Raw genomic sequence first — 19,504 nt, forward strand, 5'->3', positions numbered from 1 at the left:
GAGTACAGCCAAAGCTGTACTCAGAGGCAAATTAAGATCATTAGAAATGTTTTCAGTTTAAAAAAAGAGAGAGAACTAAGAACTTACTAAGTTAGAAACAATATAACAACAAACAAAGGTGAGAGCAAAATGAAATTAGAAAATGAGAAAACAGAAAATCAACAAAATAAATCTTAAAGCTTATTAAAAACCACTAAGTAGACAAACATTTGGCAAATCAAATTAAGAAAAATAATGAAATCACTAATAAAAGATGGAGATGAACACCACAGATTTTAATTATAAAAATATTACATACACCCATATAATAATAAATTTGAAAATATTGAAAATATAATCTGGGGAAATACAAACTTCTCAAAACTGACTCATGAGTAAGTAAGGATTTCTCCGTAGACTACAGAAGGAACCATGTAACTTACTATGCAGATTGTGTATTCTCATTAAACTAAATTTCTATAAGATTCTCTTCTAGTCTTTCAATAAATTCTGTACACTTGACTAACAAGAGTGGGGTTTTGATTCCTCATAATACATGCCTTAGAGTACCTTTGGGAAAGTTATTAGCAAATTTATTTACATACTTTTATCAGTAGTTAAAAGAAAAATCTTATCATCACCTAAGTAAGTGTTACAAAAACATTTGATAAAATTCAGAAGACACTCCTTTTTTTATAAAGAACAAACAATAGAAAATTTCTCTCTAAAACCAACAACTGCATTCATCCTTAATCGTAAAAATACCTGAGACATTCCAAGACAATTATCTCCTCTCTTATTTAACTGTGTCTTGGAGATGCCGATCAATGTAATAAAGAGCTAAAACAGAAATAAATATTATAACTATTGGAAAGGAAGAAAAAATTACTATTATTTTCAGGTAAGACAATGAATCGGGAAAACAAAAGTAAGTAAAATTTTACTGAAGTTCAGCAAAATAATAAAAATAATCGTGAACACAAAAAGCTAGTTACTTCTAGAGGTACAAACTACTGGGTGTAAGACAGGCTCGAGGATGTATATATTATACAACACAAAGAATACAGCCAATGTTTTATAATAACTATAAATGGGAAGTAAGTTTAAAAACTGTATAAAAAATTTTAAAAAGAAAAAAGTGAACGTACTAAAAAAATCTAGCTACTTCTGTATACTTATCAGAAATAATGAAACTAAATCAAATTCATAACAAAATTATAATTTAAACAGGAAATGCAAATTAAACTATGTTTTATTTGCCTAGCAATAAGCAAAGCAACAAAATGAGATTCATAATGCTAGTGATGGTAACACATCAAACCTTTCCAAAGGGTAATTTAACACTTTTAAATGCTTATACCCTTTCATTCAGTAATTCCACTTCTAAGAAAATATTCTAAAGTAATAATCAGGGATGAATAAAAAGACATTCACCATAGCATTATTTATATAAAATAATGAAAATAAGTTACACATTCACCAATAGGAAAATCATGAATCTAAGGCATAGCTGTACAATGGAATGTTAGGCGAACATTAAAAATCATTTTTAAAAAGAATTTTTAAGAACAGAGGCAAACTCAAGATTTGATGTTAAGAAAAGCAAGATAGCAAATTATACAGAATATGAGTCCAATTTTAGAAGAGTGAACTATGTATACACACAAATATAAAGAAACATGAAAATACTGGCAGCAGTTCTCCACAGGCAGCGAATTAAAGGGGTTAAACTTTATTCTTTATCAAACAGCCGTTACACCTGCCAACGTAACTTCTCATTCTTTAACCATTTGTTCTTTAGAGCACCTGAAACTGTGTCTAAAAGTTTTACTCCAACTCTTGTTGTTCATGTGTTTATTATATACCATTACTGCTTCACAAGCCTATAAACTACTAACTAATCTCAAAATTAAAAGGAATAGGAATTTTTTTTTTTTTTTTTTTTTTAATTTTTGAGTGCACCACGCAGCGCTTGGGATCTCAGTTCCCTGACAAGGGATCAAACCCATGCCTCCTGTAGTGGAAGCACAGAGTACTAACCACTGGACCATCAGGGAATTCCCAGAATAGGAATTTATTTTTTAAAAGCTGAGATTAACCTTAAAATACACCTTGTTCTTGTGAAATAAATGCAAGACTAAAGTAAAACCTTGTATTCTTCCAGAACCTATTAAACATTTACATGAAAAAATATTACCTACAAGGTAACAGCTTGATCAGAAAGATGTCAGGGAGAACTCAGTAACACATGTTAAAGGGGCCCTGTTCCCATATGTGTATGTGGATCACTTTCCACCAACACGACTGAGTTCTTTGCACCTCCCTTTTGATTAGTTCCAATTGACAACAGTTGAGAAATAACTCTCATTTCCAGATGAATAACTCATTCTTTCAGCACACAGCAAATAAAAGATTATGGATCAATGTGTTAATAAAACATATAAAAGCAATAAGAATACCTAAATCATAATGGAAATCAGGAAAGCCTCCCAAATAAAGCTATACTCAAAAGCAGAAATTTGAAGGATGAGGATGAAATAGGTAGATGACAAGAAATAGGGGCCAAAGGGGGCATTATCCCCCCTTTTCAGATGTGATGCTTACAATAAAACCATTAAAACATTCCTTTCTGAATCCCATTGCGACTAATTTTTTTTTAAAGAACTTTTATTGAGATACAGTTGACATACAATAAACTGCATATATTTAGAGTGTACTATTTGGTATCCCAATCTCCCAATTCATTCCCCCCCCCCCAACCCTCCCCGCTTTCCCCACTTGGTGTCCATATGTTTGTTCTCTACATCTGTGTCTCGATTTCCACCTTGCAAACCACTTGATTTGTACCATTTTTCTATAGTCCACATATATGTGTTAATATACGATATTTGTTTTTCTCTTTCTGACTCACTTCACTCTGTATGACAGTCTCTAGGTCCGTCCATGTCTCTACAAATGTCCCAGTTTCACTGCTTTTTACAGCTGAGTAATATTCCATTGTATATATATGTACCACATCTTTTTTATCCATTCATCTGTGGATGGACATTTAGGTTGCTTCCATGTCCTGGCTATTGTAAATAGTGCTGCAATGAACACTGAAGTGCATGTGTCTTTTTGAATGATGGTGTTCTCTGGGTATATGTCCAGTAGTGGGATTGCTGGGTCATATGGTAACTCTATTTTTAGTTTTGCAAGGAACCTCCACACTGTTCTCCACAGTGGCTGTATCAATTTACATTCCCATCAACAGTGAAAGAGCGTTCCCTTTTCTCCACACCCTCTCCAGCATTTACTGTTTGCAGATTTTCTGATGATGCCCATTCTAACCGGTGTGAGGTGATACCTCCTTGTAGTTTGGATTTGCATTTCTCTAATAATTAGTGATGTTGAGCAGCTTTTCATGTGCCTCTTGACCACCTGTATGTCGTCTTGGAGAAATGCCTATTTAGGTCTTCTGCCCATTTTTTGATTGGGTTGTTTGTTTCTTTGATATTGAGCTGGACGAATTGTTTATATATTTCAGAGATTAATCCTTTGTCTGCTGATGCGTTTGCAAATATTTTCTCCCATTCTGAGGGTTGCCTTTTTGTCTTGCTTATAGTTTCCTTTGCTGTGCAGAAGCTTTGAAGTTTCATTAGGTCCCACTTATTTATTTTTGTTTTTATTTCCATTACTCTAGGGGATGGATCAAAAAAAGATCTTGCTGTTCCATTGTGACTAATTTTTATACCAACCTCAAACTCCTGAAATATTTTTATACCTATTTTATTTCAGTAGCCAAACTCTTAACCTACCATGCCAAAAACAAAAAAACAAAAGTATTAAGATTCAAATACAACACTTACTGAACTACCAGAAGAAAATATAGAAGACTGTTTTTTGATAAAGGTAAAATGTGAAAGATCCTCTTAAACAGAAGGTAAAGTTAAAGAGCTTCTACAATTCAATAAGGAAGTACAGATTAGTGCAGTCTTTTAGGAAGGCAATTTGGTATACATGTACATGTGCACAAAGGTATAAGGAAGTTCATTAAAGCTCCAGTCCAGTTTTAGTTGCCCAAAAGTGGAAACAACAAATAACTGTGAATAATTAAGTACAACCATACACTGGAATATCTCATGACTATTAAAAACATGAGGTTTAACTACAAGTACTGAGATGGAAAAGAATTTATAATGATTAGATGTTTATTTAAAAAAAAATCAAGGTAAAACTACACACACACTGTGCTTATTTCTAACTGCATAAAGAAAATAAAAGTGTTTACACTGGGTACCTGTAAGGAATGGGACTAGAAAGTAAGGAAAGTAATTTTCACAGTTTACTCTAAATAACTGACTTGCTTGAACCTTTTGTAATAAGCATGTACTGATTACCTTTAGAATTTAATTTAAAAATAAGAACAACCACCACTATTCCTCTGGGGGCTAAGTGATTTTTGTATAGTAATTTTTGTCCCTCTTCTTAATAGTTTTCACTACTTTCTAAATTTTCTATGAGAAATATGCCTATTTTAAAATCTGAGAAACATGTATTCAAAAAACCTATATTCTACTTAAGTGGTGAAACTTTTTCCTGAAAAGTAATTTTTAAGAGTTATGGTCTCAGAAACTTGGCCCTGAGATTCCAACCACTTTCAGAAAGCAGTCTTAAATCTAAGTTTGGAAGTAAAACACTTGCTGTAGAAGCAATTAAATATAAAATCTACCTTAAAATGGAATGTTAACTAACATTTATTAATCACTTAAGCACTGCATTTGCTAAGAACTTCTCCCTGCATTATTTCATTTGCTCTAAATAGCCCTATGAAATTTGTATTATATTGTTATTATTATTAATCCTCATTTTACAGATGAAAGGAAACAAGACTGAAAAGAATGTGTATCTCGCCCAGGGTCAAGTGGAAGAGTCAGGATTCAAACCCAGGTCCCTGGCTCCTAACCACTTGTGATACATGGAAATGACAAGTACTAATGTACCTCAGAGATAACAGGCTAGACCTCTGAAATCTGGCATGAATGTTCACACTGACTACTCTTATTCGGGTTAGTGATCCTAAAAAGAAGAAGTAGTGAAACTCAATTCTAGTCACAGAAGGAAATCAGTATTTCTTCAAGGCAACAGGGGCTATTCTTTCCCATCTCTTTCTGTTTCTACCAAGTTACAAGAAGGACACAAGGGACAACTCAGAGTAACTTAACACCCTCCCCGATTAGTCTGGAATTAAACCTCTAACCAACTGGAAGGGCTTTTGAAAACAAATTGGTCAGAACCCCAAAGCCTTAAAGACTTGAACAAGGTGCAGTTTCAAATTTTCATCAAAAGTAGAAAATTCAGAAAGCCAAAAGAAATGTTATACTCAAATATTAGAATAATCAATATTGACAGATTAAACACAGTAAGAATTTAACACCTACCAATTTATTTTATCCCTAGCTACTTGAACAAGGTCTCTCTTCTTTTAAAAAGAATCATTGAAAGTTTATCCTCAGCTACCTGAACAAGTTCTAAGTCTCCCCTTTAAGAAAGTATAATTGAAAAGATACATACACCACTGTTAACCATGTCTGCTTGGAAATCTGCCCATCATGAAGATCAGAGAATCACAGGAACCCCTATTCATCTGTTTAGCAGGTAGACTCCAACTACAAATTTACTTTATGAATTTGGGTTTGCAAGGTTAGTATTTAATGTCACAAAGTCCAGAATAACTCTCTCTTGAATAGCTATAAACCAGAATCAAGGTCCTAGGAGAAGCAGAATACCTACAACTCTCCCTCAATAAAAGTATCTGCTTATAGAAAGAACCGGCAGAGAAGCTGACATCAACGGGCCTAGTTTCACACTCCAGTATTTCTAGACCTTAACCCCTTAGGCCAAGAGCTGTCACTGAATTAAGGACAACTGACACTATCAAAATAACAGTATTGAAGTGAAAACACAAAATTCACTGAAGTTAGGCCAACTTCTTTCACCGAAACCTGAAAGTGGATTTAACACCTACATAGATTACAGGTCAAAAACATTTTAAGGTTCATTTTTCATAATGCAAATCAGTGTTTCTGGCTAATTAATAACTAGAAAAGTTCAAAAGCCGAGGGTTAAAAGTTGCCTTAAATCAATACCTTTAACAGAAGACGAACCAAGCTTTTCATGTATACATATGTGTATTTTTTCATACATACATATAAAATATACACAAGTGACTATGAGTGTGTTTTACAAACGCCAGAGCTCCCGGCAAAGCTGACAAGTTCTAACCTGTTTTACGATTCACTGCCTTCATCCCCATCTAACTTCACTTAATGTTATTCTTCTGAATAACCCTACAAAAACAAAACCCCCAGAGCAAATTCTTCTCCCTTTCAATATCCTGCCTACTTACGAGAGCGGAAGAGTCAAACAGAGCAGGGGAAAAAGCGTGACGTGCACAACCTGGATCCAAAACACTGCTCGTCGAAGTCTAATTTTAGGCCCCAGCATTCCGTCTTTTCGCCGTTTAAAAAGAACACAAAAAGCGACCGGTCGCTCGTGCCCTAAAACGGAGGCAGCGACACCCGCGGGAGCCGCACGACTCACCCGCGGGAGAGAACGCACGCTCGCACTGCCCGGACTGCCTGGCTCCAGGTGAGACGCGAGCGCGGCGGGCACGGCCCCGCGCCTCCCCACGCTCCCGCGCCCGGCGCCCCGAGGCGGAGCCGGCCGCGCTGCGTGTGCGCCGCCCCCGGTACCGCCGGCCCCCTCCCGGCCGAAGCGCTCGCGCAGCCCCCGCGAGCGGCCCCCGCGCCCTCGGAAAGCGAGCCGCCTCCGCCGCGCGCCACGGGGCAGAGCTCACAGGCGCCGCTCGGAAGGCGCCGCAGCGCTCCGGACCGCACGCCCGCGCAGGCGGGCCGGGGCGACCGGGGCCACGGCCAGGAGCGGCGACGGCGCGTCGGACGGCAGCCCGCCGAGCCCTCGAGGACGCGGGCGGAGGCGCACCGGGCCGAGGCCGAGCGCGGCCGGGCCCGGGCGGGCCGTGCAGGAAGGGCCGGACGCCGCCAGCCCCGCCAGCTCCCCACGGCGGGCTGCGGCCGGAGGAGAAAACAGCCGCGGGGCGCGGACAATGAGCCACCGCCCGGGAGCCACGGCTGCGGGCGCGCAGGTGGCGGCCGCCCGGCCCGCCAGGCCCGGAGCGGGGAGGAGGGAGGAGGGAGGAGCGCGGCGGCCCGCGGCCCGGCCCGCCGGCACACTTACCCCGGGCGAGGAGAGGTCCCGCCCCGGCGAGGAGCCTCCGGCCGAGCTCCCGACGGGCTCCGGAGCCGCCCGAGCGAGCGCGGGCCGCGGGGCGGGGAGGGCCGCGGACGCGGGGCGGGAAGCGGAGCCGCGCTGGAGCGCCGCCGCCGCCGCCGCTGCTGCTGCTGCTGCTGGGCCGGGCGGCAGCCGAGCCCCGCGGCGCCGGGCGGGGAGGGCAGGGAGCCTTCGGCAATGGCGACGGCCCAGGCCGGAGGGGAAGCGGAACCACCGCCGCCGACGCGCGTGGCCGCAACCCCGGGGGAGGGCGACGGCGGGGAGCGGGCTGGGGTGGGGCCGACGCCGGGCGCTCCGCGGGGCGGAGACGGGCACCGCCTCCCGGGGGGGAGCGGGCCCACGCGGGGCCTGCTGGGAGTTGTAGTCCGGAGGTGTGTGCCGCTCACCTCTCCCGCTCCCTCTTTTTTGGATATTCTTTATATTGAGAGACCGCCAGTCCCTCCTGTAATTGAGCACTGTCTCCAGTCAGGTCTGCGCCAACCAAACATGCTGAAAGACGATTCTCGTTAAGTGAATCTGCTCCACATGTGTTTCTGGGAATTCATCCACTATCCATTTTGCTTTTTACCTGCAACTGTTAATACACTTTGGTGCTAAATTAAGCCCCACCTCCTTGCAGATTAAAGCCTCTATGTTTTATCCATGGAGGAGTTCATCAATGTATTCACTAATTCTACAAACATTTCAGTGTCTCACATACACCAGAAACTGCTGGGTAACAGCGATACAAGCGTGAACACGAGTCACTCTGTCTTCGTGGAACTTACAAACATGAAAACACAATACTTAAAATTGTGATATCTGGTATGACAAAAAAAACCAGGGTGATTACTCTGGATAAGGTGGCCAGAGAAAGCATCTTTAAGGAGGTGACATTTAAGCTGAGAACAGAAAGAGAGCCACGAGAAGCTCCCAGGAGCATTACAAGCAGGCGGAGGGAGAAAAGAACTTGCTAAGTTCAGTTAAGAAGGCCTGTGTAACTGCAGTTCAGTGCAAGAAGAGCAGTGTAGTGTGAAAAAACACTAGAGAAGACAAGATTCAGGTCAGGAAGGATCCTGAATGACATCATAAGGAGGCTGGACTTTATTCCAAGAAGTTATTAAAGAGTTGTAAGCAAGGAAGTGATGTTCTCTAGTTTACACTTTAAGATCACTAGATTGCTACAGGGAGAATGGAGTATTGATATGCAAGAATAGAAGGGAAGGAACTAGCGATGCATTAATCATGACTGATGCTACAGCGATAGCAGCAGAAGTGGAGATAGGTAGCCACATTGTCCTTACTGATAGATGTAGAGCAAAAAACTCAACTGATATGGAGAGTATGAGAGACAGCATTCAAGGAGCAATATGGCACACTATTACATATCTTGAAAAACAGTCCCACTGTTAAACACACAAAATGCTGGATAAAATAGAACATCCTTTCAAAGGCATAACTAAGCTTTCAAGAAAGACTCCAATAGTCTTCCAAACTCCAAATTCAACCCAAAGGGGGAACAAGAAACCAGAGCAGTAACCAGGTCAGTGACGCTCGTTGTGCTGTGTTGAAAGAACCTACTTATCTCAGAAATCTCTATGGTTTTACTGGCTGCACAAGAGACCAAAGACAAGGCCTTGGGCCTGTAGAGCAGTTGGAACTATATAATCCTGCACAAGGCTGGAAAACTCAAAGGGCTATACTCTCTAAGAATAGACTGGGGAAAAAAAATTCCTTGTACCAACCCAGGGCAATATGCAGATACTTGTATATTTTAGACTGGACTTTGGCATCGAGGGGAAACTTTCCCTTTAGAATTCATAACCACAAACTTTCCCTCACATGGGTCTGAAAATTCAAATTTATGGTACCTACACTGTCCAGGAAACTTCAAGTCAAGAAAATGTGCCAGGATGGTAATGCTTGGAGGCCTGGAAGAAACAAATACAAATCCTCACTGTACAGGTTCACTCTCAACACAGGACTGAAAGAATTTCCACAGATAAACGGGCTATCAAAAGTTAGAGAGCACCCAAAATATAATTATAATACATCTGAGAAAATAAGCCATGAGTGAATCAACAGAAACCACAAACAAAATAATGAAGCCCATGAACTTTAGATACTGGAATTACTGCTTACAGAATATAAAATAAATTTATTAAAATGATTAAACAAAGTAAGACAGAAGCAAGAAACAAGATATTTTTTAAAAATGACCAAGCAGCTTTGAAAAAGAGCCAAGCAGAACTTCTAGAAATAAAGACTATCATGATTGAAACCAAAGCCAACGTTTGGGTTAAACAGACTACACACAGTTGAAGAGAGAATTAATAAACTGGAAGACAGATCTAAAGAAATTACTGACAGCAGCCCAAAGACAGAGGAAATATGAAAGAAAGATTGAGAGACATGGGGATACATTGTGAAGATATACCATATGCCTAATGAGAAATCCAGGAGAGAAAAGAGAGAAAAAAGATGCAGTATATGGTGAGATAATGGCTAAGAATTTTCCAAAACTGATGAAAGACAAGAACCTTCAGATTCAGGAAGCAAAGTGAATCCCAAACTGGATAAGTAAAGGCAATCTTCTCAAACACATCAAAGTGAAACTGCAGAATACCAAAGGTAAGGAAACCAGAAAGAAAAGACATCCCTACAAAGAAATGACTATTAAATTTAGCATAGATTTCTCAAGTGCAACAATTTGTGCCATCTGACAATGGAAAAACATTTTCAAACTACCAAGAGAAAATAACTAAACTTACAAGTACATACCTTGCTAAATCATCAGTGATAAGAGTGAGGGTGAAAGAAAGATATCATTAAGCAAAAGCAGAGATGTTACCAACCACAAAGACCCACTAAAGGAACATCTTAAAACAATATACTTCAGGAGAAAGGTAATCCCATAAGTAAGGTCTGAGGTGCAAGAAATCACAGTTAAACCTACCATCCTATCACCAACTAGGACAATTCTCTATATTCTTTCATTCTCTCACAGCCTACCAAACCCTATATTCAACTACCTGCTGGTAGTATATTTATAAGTTTGATGGATAATACAGGTAGGTGTTAGTCATCTCACACTAAGTTCTTTATCTCCATATCATATCAATTAGCATCAATCATCAAAATATAGATGAGTAGCATGAGATGAATACACTCTAGATTACTAGAGTAATCCTTAAATTCATTATATTATGAAATCATTAGAGCAGAAATACATCAATATTTTCTCAGTTCCCAAGTCACATATGTACTATCCTCCATGAGATCTAGCTAAATAATCAAAGTTCCTAGTAGAGTGGCTGAGATAAACACACACACACATACACACACACAAACACACACATTAATCTCTACCCCACTACTACCCTTAGCTGAGGTAACCTGTCTCTGTTATTTTCATCCAAAGAACATTAAACAATACTTTAAGAAAAATAAACCATAAAAGTGGAACAAATACTGGAACACAGTGACCAGGAGAACAGTACCCAACTTCTTGGCTATAAACAAAAAAGACCATACAAAGAATTACAAAACTGATTTAAAAAATAAAGTGCTTATTCATTTCTTAACTATCCAAAGAAGATAATATGAAGAGTTCAAAACCAGAAATGCTCTGTTATACCAAAAATGATGTAATCTGCAAGCATTTATCAGGCAAGAGAAGTCATATCAAAGTATCTTCACTCACATTCACATTTTTATTACACTTCTGAATACCTGTATAAATGAGAAAATGGCTGAATCGTTTTCCAAGCCACAATCTCAAATATCAACTTGAAAACATTTAAATACTGAGGAACTTGGCTTTGATGTGCAAAAGAAAATACACACACACACACAAGAGGTTAAATAGTACTGTGTTCTCCCACCTGACTAACCATGTTCCAAAATGTTGTTGACGTTACTGAATTTTAACTGACGTATAATTCTATTTCAATGTCACTATATTAATTCCACTGTGAAAAAAAATGCCTGGAAAACATGGAATTCTTTCTTATAAGAAAACACGAAACAGCTATGAGACAAGACTGGGTTGAAATTTTCATCATTTTAAAGATCTCTAATATTTCTGCTTTATGGCATTGGGTTGCCTTTTTCAATACGTAAGTTCTCAAACACATTTTAAAAAAGAATTGTTATTATTAGGTCAAGCTGTACATGGCAAATTATAAAAGATTTATTCCCATAAAAACACCAGAATGTTTTAGGAAATTAACCAGTGATAGCATATATAAAGTATATCATATCCCCTTATGCCATACAAAACAAACAAGATGAACACACCCTGGTTTATTGGCTTCTGTTTTGGAACATGCTTCCCCTTTTATTTTTTAATTAGCTTATGGCATTTACTTTATTTTCTAATTTTTTCCAAAGAAAAACAATAAATCAAGACCTTTTGTTTTTTAAAAAATCACCAGAAGATTCAAAAAACTTTGTAACTGTACAACTTAGTAAAATATACTCTTTAATCTCAGTACTTAATTTCATCAAGCCCTTTGCCAATTCATAAATTCAAAAGCAGTACTATAAAATGTAAAAGGAGAACGGAAGTGCTTAAAGGAATAATCAGTTTTGATACTTATAACTTGTTAGCTGTACTACTTTAATGATTTTCTTTGAAACCCCAGATAAATTAATATTCTCATAAAATTAACATTTAAATAAACTCTGATTCATCCAAATTAATCTTATTCATAACAACTTTCTCAATTAGCAATAATTTGTCTCTAATACATAAAGTAGTCATTTATAACCCAAATGAAGATAAAGTCACTTTTCACAAAATAAATATTAATTTAACAAAATTAGGTTTCTTCTATTGGCACTTGATGCTTGTAGATTATGAGAGGTCTACACAACAGAGCACTGAATTTTGAAATTAGTTGAGAATAATCCAGAATTCCCTCTAGTAAACATATTAGCCATAAATGAAGATGAAAGACAACAGTAATGACATAATTCTAGAACACTTCTAGTCATAAATGAATAGGTCTCATTTAGGTTTATGGAAAGCAATCGACTGCATAAAACTCATAGGGAAAAATGGCCATATTTGAAAACAGCCACAAGGATCAAAGTAGAACACAAGATGGTAATGAGCAGAGTCACAGAACACACTAAAGAGGTGTGTATGGTCAGTCCCACCGGAACCTGCAGGGTCACATTCTTGTACACCTAGGGAGAGAGATGGATGGAGAAGTTAAAGACATGTAAGATCCGTGTCCTAAGGTGAAACTACTACTTCTTGGATTTCTAATTTAACTTTTTCTTTTTTCTTTTAACTATCTTTCAGCCATTGCTATACTACATGTAACATATTATTTAAATGATTCTTTTAGATTCAACATTTCAATTAATGTAACAAAATCAGTTACACAATAATTCTTAAATTCTCATTTAGTTTTCACATTTTCTGCTTTTTAAACAGAGTTGAGTATATTGTTAATAAACTACTAGCTATATCCTAACGTCACCTTTGTAATCAATATAAACATTTACTTCCTCTTACTATGTTTCATATTAGAAAACAGAATAATCTAGAAATTGAAGCCCTAAAGGAAAAACATTAAAACAACAATAAAACTAAAGGATCTATTCATTCCTTATTTTGTTGTTTCTCTCCTCAAACAGCTTTTAAAAGTTTGTTATTCACAAATTACACAGCTGAGTGTGCCCTTTACTGTTTTTATATCAAATTAGCTGTGATACTGACTAGCAGCACAAAAGTTCTCCTATGTTCAACTTTTTTTTTTTCAGATCTTTATTGGAGTATAATTGCTTTACACCGTTGTACCAGTTTCTGCTGTACAACAAAGTGAATAAGCTGTATTTACACATATATCCCCTCCCTCTTAAGCCTCCCTCCCAATCTTACCCCTCTAGGTCATCACCCATCATCGAGTTGATCTCCCTGTGTTATGCAGCAGCTTCCCACCAGCTATTTTACATTTGGTAGTGTATATATGTCTATGCTATTCTCACTTTGTCCCAGCTTCCCCTACCACCACCCCCACCCCATGTCCTCGAGTCCATTCTCTACATCTGCATCTTTATTCTTGCCTTGCCACTGGGTTCATCAGTACCATTCTTCTACATTCCATATATATGTGTTAGCATATGGTATTTGTTTTTTTCTTTCTGGCTTACTTCACCCTGTATGACAGACTCTAGGTCCATCCACCTCACCACAAATAACTCAATTTCATTCCTTTTTATGGCTGAGTAATATTCCATTGTATATATGTGCCACCTCTTCTTTATCCATTCATCTGTTGGTGGGCATTTAGGTTGCTTCCATGTCCTGGCTATTGTAAATAGTGCTTCAATGAACATTGTGGTACGTTTCTTTTCTTTTTTTTATAAACTTATTTATTTATCTATTGGCTGTGTGTATTGGGTCTTTGTTGCTGTGCATGGGCTTTCTCTAGTTGCGGCGAGTGGGAGCTACTCTTCATTGTGGTGCTCAGCCTTCTCATTGCAGTGGCTTCTCTTGTTGCGGAGCACAGGCTCTAGGGACACGGACTTCAATAACTTCAGTAGTTGCGGCATGTAGGCTCAGTAGTTGTGGCTCACGGTCTCTAGAGTTACAGGCTCAGTAGTTGTGGCCCACGGGCTTAGTTGCTCCGCAGCATGTGGAATCTTCCCTGGCCAGGGATCAAACCCGTGCCCCCTGCAATGGCAGGCAGATTCTTAATGTGGTACATGTATCTTTTTGAATTATGGTTTTCTCAGGTATATGCCCATTAGTGGGGTTGTTGAGTCATATGGCAGTTGTATTTTTAGTTTTTTAAGGAACCTCCATACTGTTTTCCATAGTGGCTGTATCAATTTACATTCACACCAACGGTGCAGCGGGGTTCCCTTTTCTCCGCACTCTCTCCAGCATTTATAGTTTCTAGATTTTTTGATGATGGCCATTCTGACCGGTGTGAGGTGATACCTCATTGTGGCTTTGATTTGCATTTCTCTAATGATGAGTGATGTTGAGCATCTTCTCATGTGTTTATTGGCCAACTGTATGTCTTCTTTGGAGAAATGTCTATTTAGGTTTTCCACCCATTTTTGAATTGGGTTGTTTGTTTTTTTACTGTTGAGCGGCATGAGCTGTTTGTATATTTTGGGGATTAATCCTTTGTCAGTTGCTTCATTGGCAAATATTTTCTCCCATTCTGAGGGTAGTCTTCTTGTCTTGTTTATGGTTTCTTTCAATTTGCTTTTATCTTCTATTTGGTTGTGAAAATAAAGGGGTTCAATTAGAAACTTTGGGAAATTTTATGGTTTAAAAATAGGATTTTAAAAGCATTAAAATTTAGGTAATTTGGGAATTCTTTTACTTTTGGTTTCTTTTTATAAATGCATGGATTATACTTTCACATCCAAAAAAAAAAAGTTACCAACACAATCTGTACAAAGTGCCATCTGAAATTACCTTCCAAATAAAGGCATCTTAAAACAAGCCTTAGTACAGATCACCGTCTTAGTAATAGTCACCTGTTTTTCTGGTATATATAAATAAGAAATGTAACAAAGGAAAAAAATCAAAAACTTAATTAGGACCTCCTATTTCAAGTTACATGGTCTTAAAGAGAAATGAATTCAAAATGTTTCAATAGTGATTATTTTGTAGCAATGCGTACCACCAATTTTTTAAACCAATGCATCATAAATAGTATAAATACTAATCACACTCTTCATTCATACAAGAAAATCAAATGCAATTCTCCAGATGTATTTTAGAGTTTGTAAAAAATTCAGCTATTCTATAGCAATGGCAATCTTAAAGGCAAATCTATGTTGCATAAGATGTTAGCACATCATATATCTTTCCAACTGTCAGTTCAAAGAAGGTTCTCCAATACAAAGTAATAGGCTTTGTAGTAAACCTTCATCATCAGTAGTAGTTTTCTGAGCTAGCCAGTAGACAGACTTCTAAGCAACTACAAGGAAAATACTTCAAATCTAACTATCCACACCTATGAACAAATCTGCTTTATGTTTATCTGACTGACAATTATGTTGTGTCCTAGTTTAAATTTTTTACTTTTCTTTTTTTTTATTTTTGTTGCAAACTCATTTGACTGCTTGTAAAAATAAACTGTAAAAATAATGACACAGATTGTGGCATTCAACCAAAGAAAGCAGGCCTTAAAGAGAATTAGGAACAAAGAGAAACTCAGATACTACAAGCATCAGTTAAAAGGCAGCTCTTGAAAGAGGAACAAAAGAACAGAAAAAAAAGAGGTAAAGAAAAGATATGTTGTACAAAGACTTAACACTCTGAAGAGAAAAAGTGGACTACGTTAGCTCAAGAAGGTAAGTAGAAAACTACAGACTCTTTGGAGAAAGCCAGTGTTAATAAAGTACTAATACTTACCTAATTTAATAACGAAAACAAGTTGGGAGGTTAAAACTCTAAAAATGGCCCGAAACACCCTAGATTCAGATTTATAATAACAATACAGCTGTCTAGAAACTTAGCAGTTGAAAGGATACAACTTTAGAGTTTTACTCTTTTCACTTGTTCTGTATAATATAATGAAGTCAACTAATTCATTTTGTTGTTCAAAAATTAATAAAAAGTTGTAAATAAAGTGAAGTTTTATTAAGTAACATCAGATGAACACACCACTGTTTTTATTTGCCAATCCACACTTTTAAAAAGCACATCAGCTATACTTAAGCTCTGGATCAATGAGGCATGGGACTAGCTCTCAATCTCCACCCCTCAAATTAAATGATTTTATGACTATTGCTATTAGTAACAAAGAAGCAACATTAAAAACAAACAAAAAACAGTTTTCTATGGTAGAATTTAAAATGCTAATCCCTTAAATGTGGCAGAAACATTATAGAAAGAGTTTTATATGAGGTCACATGACCTAAAACAACATAAAACTTACTGATTTATATTTCATATTGTTCCACTGGCAGATATCCTTACTGTTCAGAGCACAAGGAGCTGTCACTTGCGACTGAGCCCAGCATTTCAAAATTGGAAACTCTGAGAAAAAGTGGTAGAACATCATATTAGAAAACCTGTATCTGGTCTAGAGGCTAGTCCAGTCTTTCATGTTGGGATATGAGTATTCAAATCTTTTAATACACAAGGTACGTGATTTGGACCCAACTATCATGTGCTGTTTTATTTTAATAGCCTGCTCTAAGTGGATACCTACGGAATTATAAAATTACAAAGACTGTACAGAGGTTGAGCATGACTTCTTAACAAACTCCACTACACCAGGGGCCATTTTTTTTTTAACTTCAACTGTTTCTGAAGTATAACATATCTCAGAAAAATGAACAGATCCTAAACCTACAACTCGATAAATTTCCATAGAGAAAATATATCCATGTAAGGAACCCTCAGGCCAAAAAAATCAAACAATTCCAGAACCCCAGATGCTCTCTTGGGAAGGGGCACTTTTCCAAACTTCATTTTAGGTAAAAGGTACCATTAAAAGAAAGAAATAGAAAACTAGGTTGGATAAACAAAGCTAACACAGCTGAATACTTTTTTCTCTCATCATGAAATATATGATGAGAGCAAGTGTATCATTAAAGACTCCTATTTGCCAGTTTTTAGTAACAGTGCTACTGACTTCTGTAAACTTTTTTTTTTTTTTTTTTGGCGGAGTCAGGTCTTTACTGCCGCAAGCGGGCTTTCTCTAGATGCAGTGAGCAGGGTCTACTCTTTCTTGCGGTGCGGGGGCTTCTCATTGCAGTGGCTTCTCTTGTTGCAGAGCAAGGGCTCTAGGCATGCGGGCTTCAGTAGTTGCAGCATGCGGGCTCACTAGTCGTGGCTCGAATCCGTGTCCCCTGCATTGGTAGGCAGATTCTTAACCACTGAGCCACCAGGGAAGTCCCGCACCTCTTATAGTCTTGCCAAAAGAATCAAACCTGAATCTGATCACACCTCTCAAACCAGCTACCAATTTCCAACTAATAAAGAAGGCAGATGAACTAATGAGTATAATCACCCAAATGCCAATAATGATAGGGTCTCAAATGACCCAGGTTCTTCAACAGATAAATTTTTTTTTTAAAGAAGGAGATAGCAGGGAAATCTGTAAATTAAGAGACAATGCAAATAACATTTTTTTAAAATAGCAAGACTAAGCGATAGTGTCTAAGAATGCCCATTTGAGTGATAAAAGTATAAAGAAACAAGAAAGTGATTAAAAGTCAGGAGAATGGGTTACTCTTACAGCAAAGGAGACTGGGGCAGGACACGGGGGCTGCTGCTAGGGTGGCTGGCAAAGTTCTGTTTCTTGACCTGGGTGGTAGTCACATGGGTATTTGCCTTCTAATTCACTAAAGTATATATTTGTGAAGTTTTGCTATATCTGTGCTTTATTTTACAATCAAAAGTTTAAAAGAAAGAAAAAAGAAACAAGATTTTGTTATCACTGTGCTTGACTTCAGACTTACCATTATACCTTTATTTTTATTTTCAACTCTCCGAAAAGACTTGCAACCCTTACCTTGGTCACAATACATCAATAAATCAGGGTTATTGACCACAATAAAGGTTTCTCCATCTTTACTATGTGGCCGATGATAACGATAGTGCACAGGCAAAAAACCTTGGAAACAATCAACGCACTGGGAATCTTGTCTGGCATAAATGAGAATTTCAGATTCCTTGGACAAATAGTTGGGAGCTTCTATGTTAAAATTTTCTGAAATCATCACTGCCTGTCAAAAAGAAAACAAATATTAGTCCAGAAGAAAAGAATGAGGAAGATTTAAAAAACAAAAATAAAACCAGAAGATTGCAATATAGATGAACAAAAATGTCAAAACACCCCCCCTTATAAACAATTTCCATTCCCATTCCATCTTCAATTTTAAGTAGAAAACACAAGATGTGATCTGTGTTTAACATGTTTACTAAAAGTAAACTGAGGAAATTATACTCTGGGGTGTGAACTTTCCATAATAAAAATTTCTGTGTAATTTCCTATTCAACAAAACAGGTGCCAAGAAAAGAAATTTCATGAATAAATATAGCATTATCCAATAAGTATCAAAGCTATGACAAGAACAGTTAACCAATATTGGGTTAAAATGATTGGTATCATTCTGGTAATTTCCTGTTCTTCAGAGAAGCAAGTAAGATGATAGTGAGTAAGATAGAGCACTGTGGTCAGGAAGTCAAAGCAAAGGTCAGCACTCTTTCTATACTGGGTATAAAAAGTTAATGGAAAAAATGGTAAATAATTCTTTTAAAAAATAATATGTTAAAAAGCATTTAAAAGTAAGTATTCTACACCAAAAGTAAAAAATGCACATGTGGCAGAAATTAGTCCTAAATTATAAATTATCCATATATACATATTCATGTATGAAACGACACATAAATACACATGCACACACACACACGCATACCAACATTAGATACACAATCTGTTTGTGTGTGTGTAGATGCATACACACACTCACATTCTCTCTACATTCTTTATGGAAAGAAAAAAACCAGCATTAACCTCTTCCCACTACAGCGCGCATTCTAATTCTCCTATTGACAGTGACGCCAAGGGCTATATTTTCACATGTTGTTTCTTCTCTCTTCATCACAGGAGTAACAAAACTTATTGGCAAAGGTCAAGGAATTATATAATCTTATGAGTCATAAGGAACCTAAGAGGTGATCAAGTTAAGCCACTGTTCCAATGAGAGTATTTTTCAAGTACCCAGCCACTATTTGAATGTCTTCAATGACTAGAAGGGAGTTCATTACTTTGAGTCAACTCATTTTATGTACTGTTAAAATTATTCCTTTTTTATTAGTAGAAACTTGATGCTATGACCCATAATAATTCACCAGTTGGCCATGCTTACAGTATCTGCAATAAATATGTTCTCTGTTTTACTAAGGGTCCTTCCTATATCAGAAGGCAACCACACTGCCTCCACTAAGTTTTCTCCTCCCCAAAGAAATATGCAGTTTTCTTGGTTTCTCATGACATGGTTTCCAAACTATTCACCATATTAGTTGCCTTTCAAAATACTCAAAGAAAACAGTAGCAATACTACTTTCTTTAGCAAAAATTGCATTAGCTTTTTTTTTCAGTTTCTAGGTTTAAAAACTGCATTCGCTTTTTAGCAGCCTCATTTCAGTGTGACATATCTATACATCTCTTTATATATTATTTTTAAAAATTAATAGACTATTTTTTAGAGCAGTTTTAGGTTTACAGAAAAACTAAGCAGAAAATACAGCATTCCCACATAT

General features: G+C 37.6%; 2 protein-coding genes across 6 annotated transcripts in view; both read right to left on the reverse strand.

Moving 5' to 3' along the window:
• PAK2 (p21 (RAC1) activated kinase 2) overlaps nucleotides 1-7,534 on the reverse strand; it is an 83,544-nt gene extending 76,010 nt beyond the window's left edge. For 2 of the 3 annotated variants that reach the window (XR_009054307.1, XM_057738845.1), the window contains exon 1: nucleotides 7,216-7,534. The gene's annotated coding sequence lies outside the window, so the exon portion shown is untranslated. Of the gene's footprint in view, nucleotides 1-6,367; nucleotides 6,490-7,215 lie in introns of those variants that run through there. The other variant, XM_057738846.1, reaches the window with a different exon arrangement.
• A 4,018-nt stretch (nucleotides 7,535-11,552) lies between these two features.
• Nucleotides 11,553-19,504, reverse strand: part of PIGX (phosphatidylinositol glycan anchor biosynthesis class X) — a 35,325-nt gene continuing 27,373 nt past the window's right edge. For all 3 annotated transcript variants that reach the window (XM_057738850.1, XM_057738848.1, XM_057738847.1), the window contains 3 exons: nucleotides 17,751-17,964; nucleotides 16,167-16,267; nucleotides 11,553-12,441 (listed from right to left, as the gene is read on the reverse strand). In XM_057738850.1, the coding sequence (XP_057594833.1) occupies nucleotides 12,298-12,441; nucleotides 16,167-16,267; nucleotides 17,751-17,958 (453 nt within the window). In that variant the 5' untranslated portion in view covers nucleotides 17,959-17,964 and the 3' untranslated portion in view covers nucleotides 11,553-12,297. The remainder of the gene's footprint in view (nucleotides 12,442-16,166; nucleotides 16,268-17,750; nucleotides 17,965-19,504) is intronic.

This window comes from Hippopotamus amphibius, chromosome 6 (assembly GCF_030028045.1).
Source record: "Hippopotamus amphibius kiboko isolate mHipAmp2 chromosome 6, mHipAmp2.hap2, whole genome shotgun sequence".
In the NCBI taxonomy this organism is placed as follows: domain Eukaryota; kingdom Metazoa; phylum Chordata; class Mammalia; order Artiodactyla; family Hippopotamidae; genus Hippopotamus; species Hippopotamus amphibius.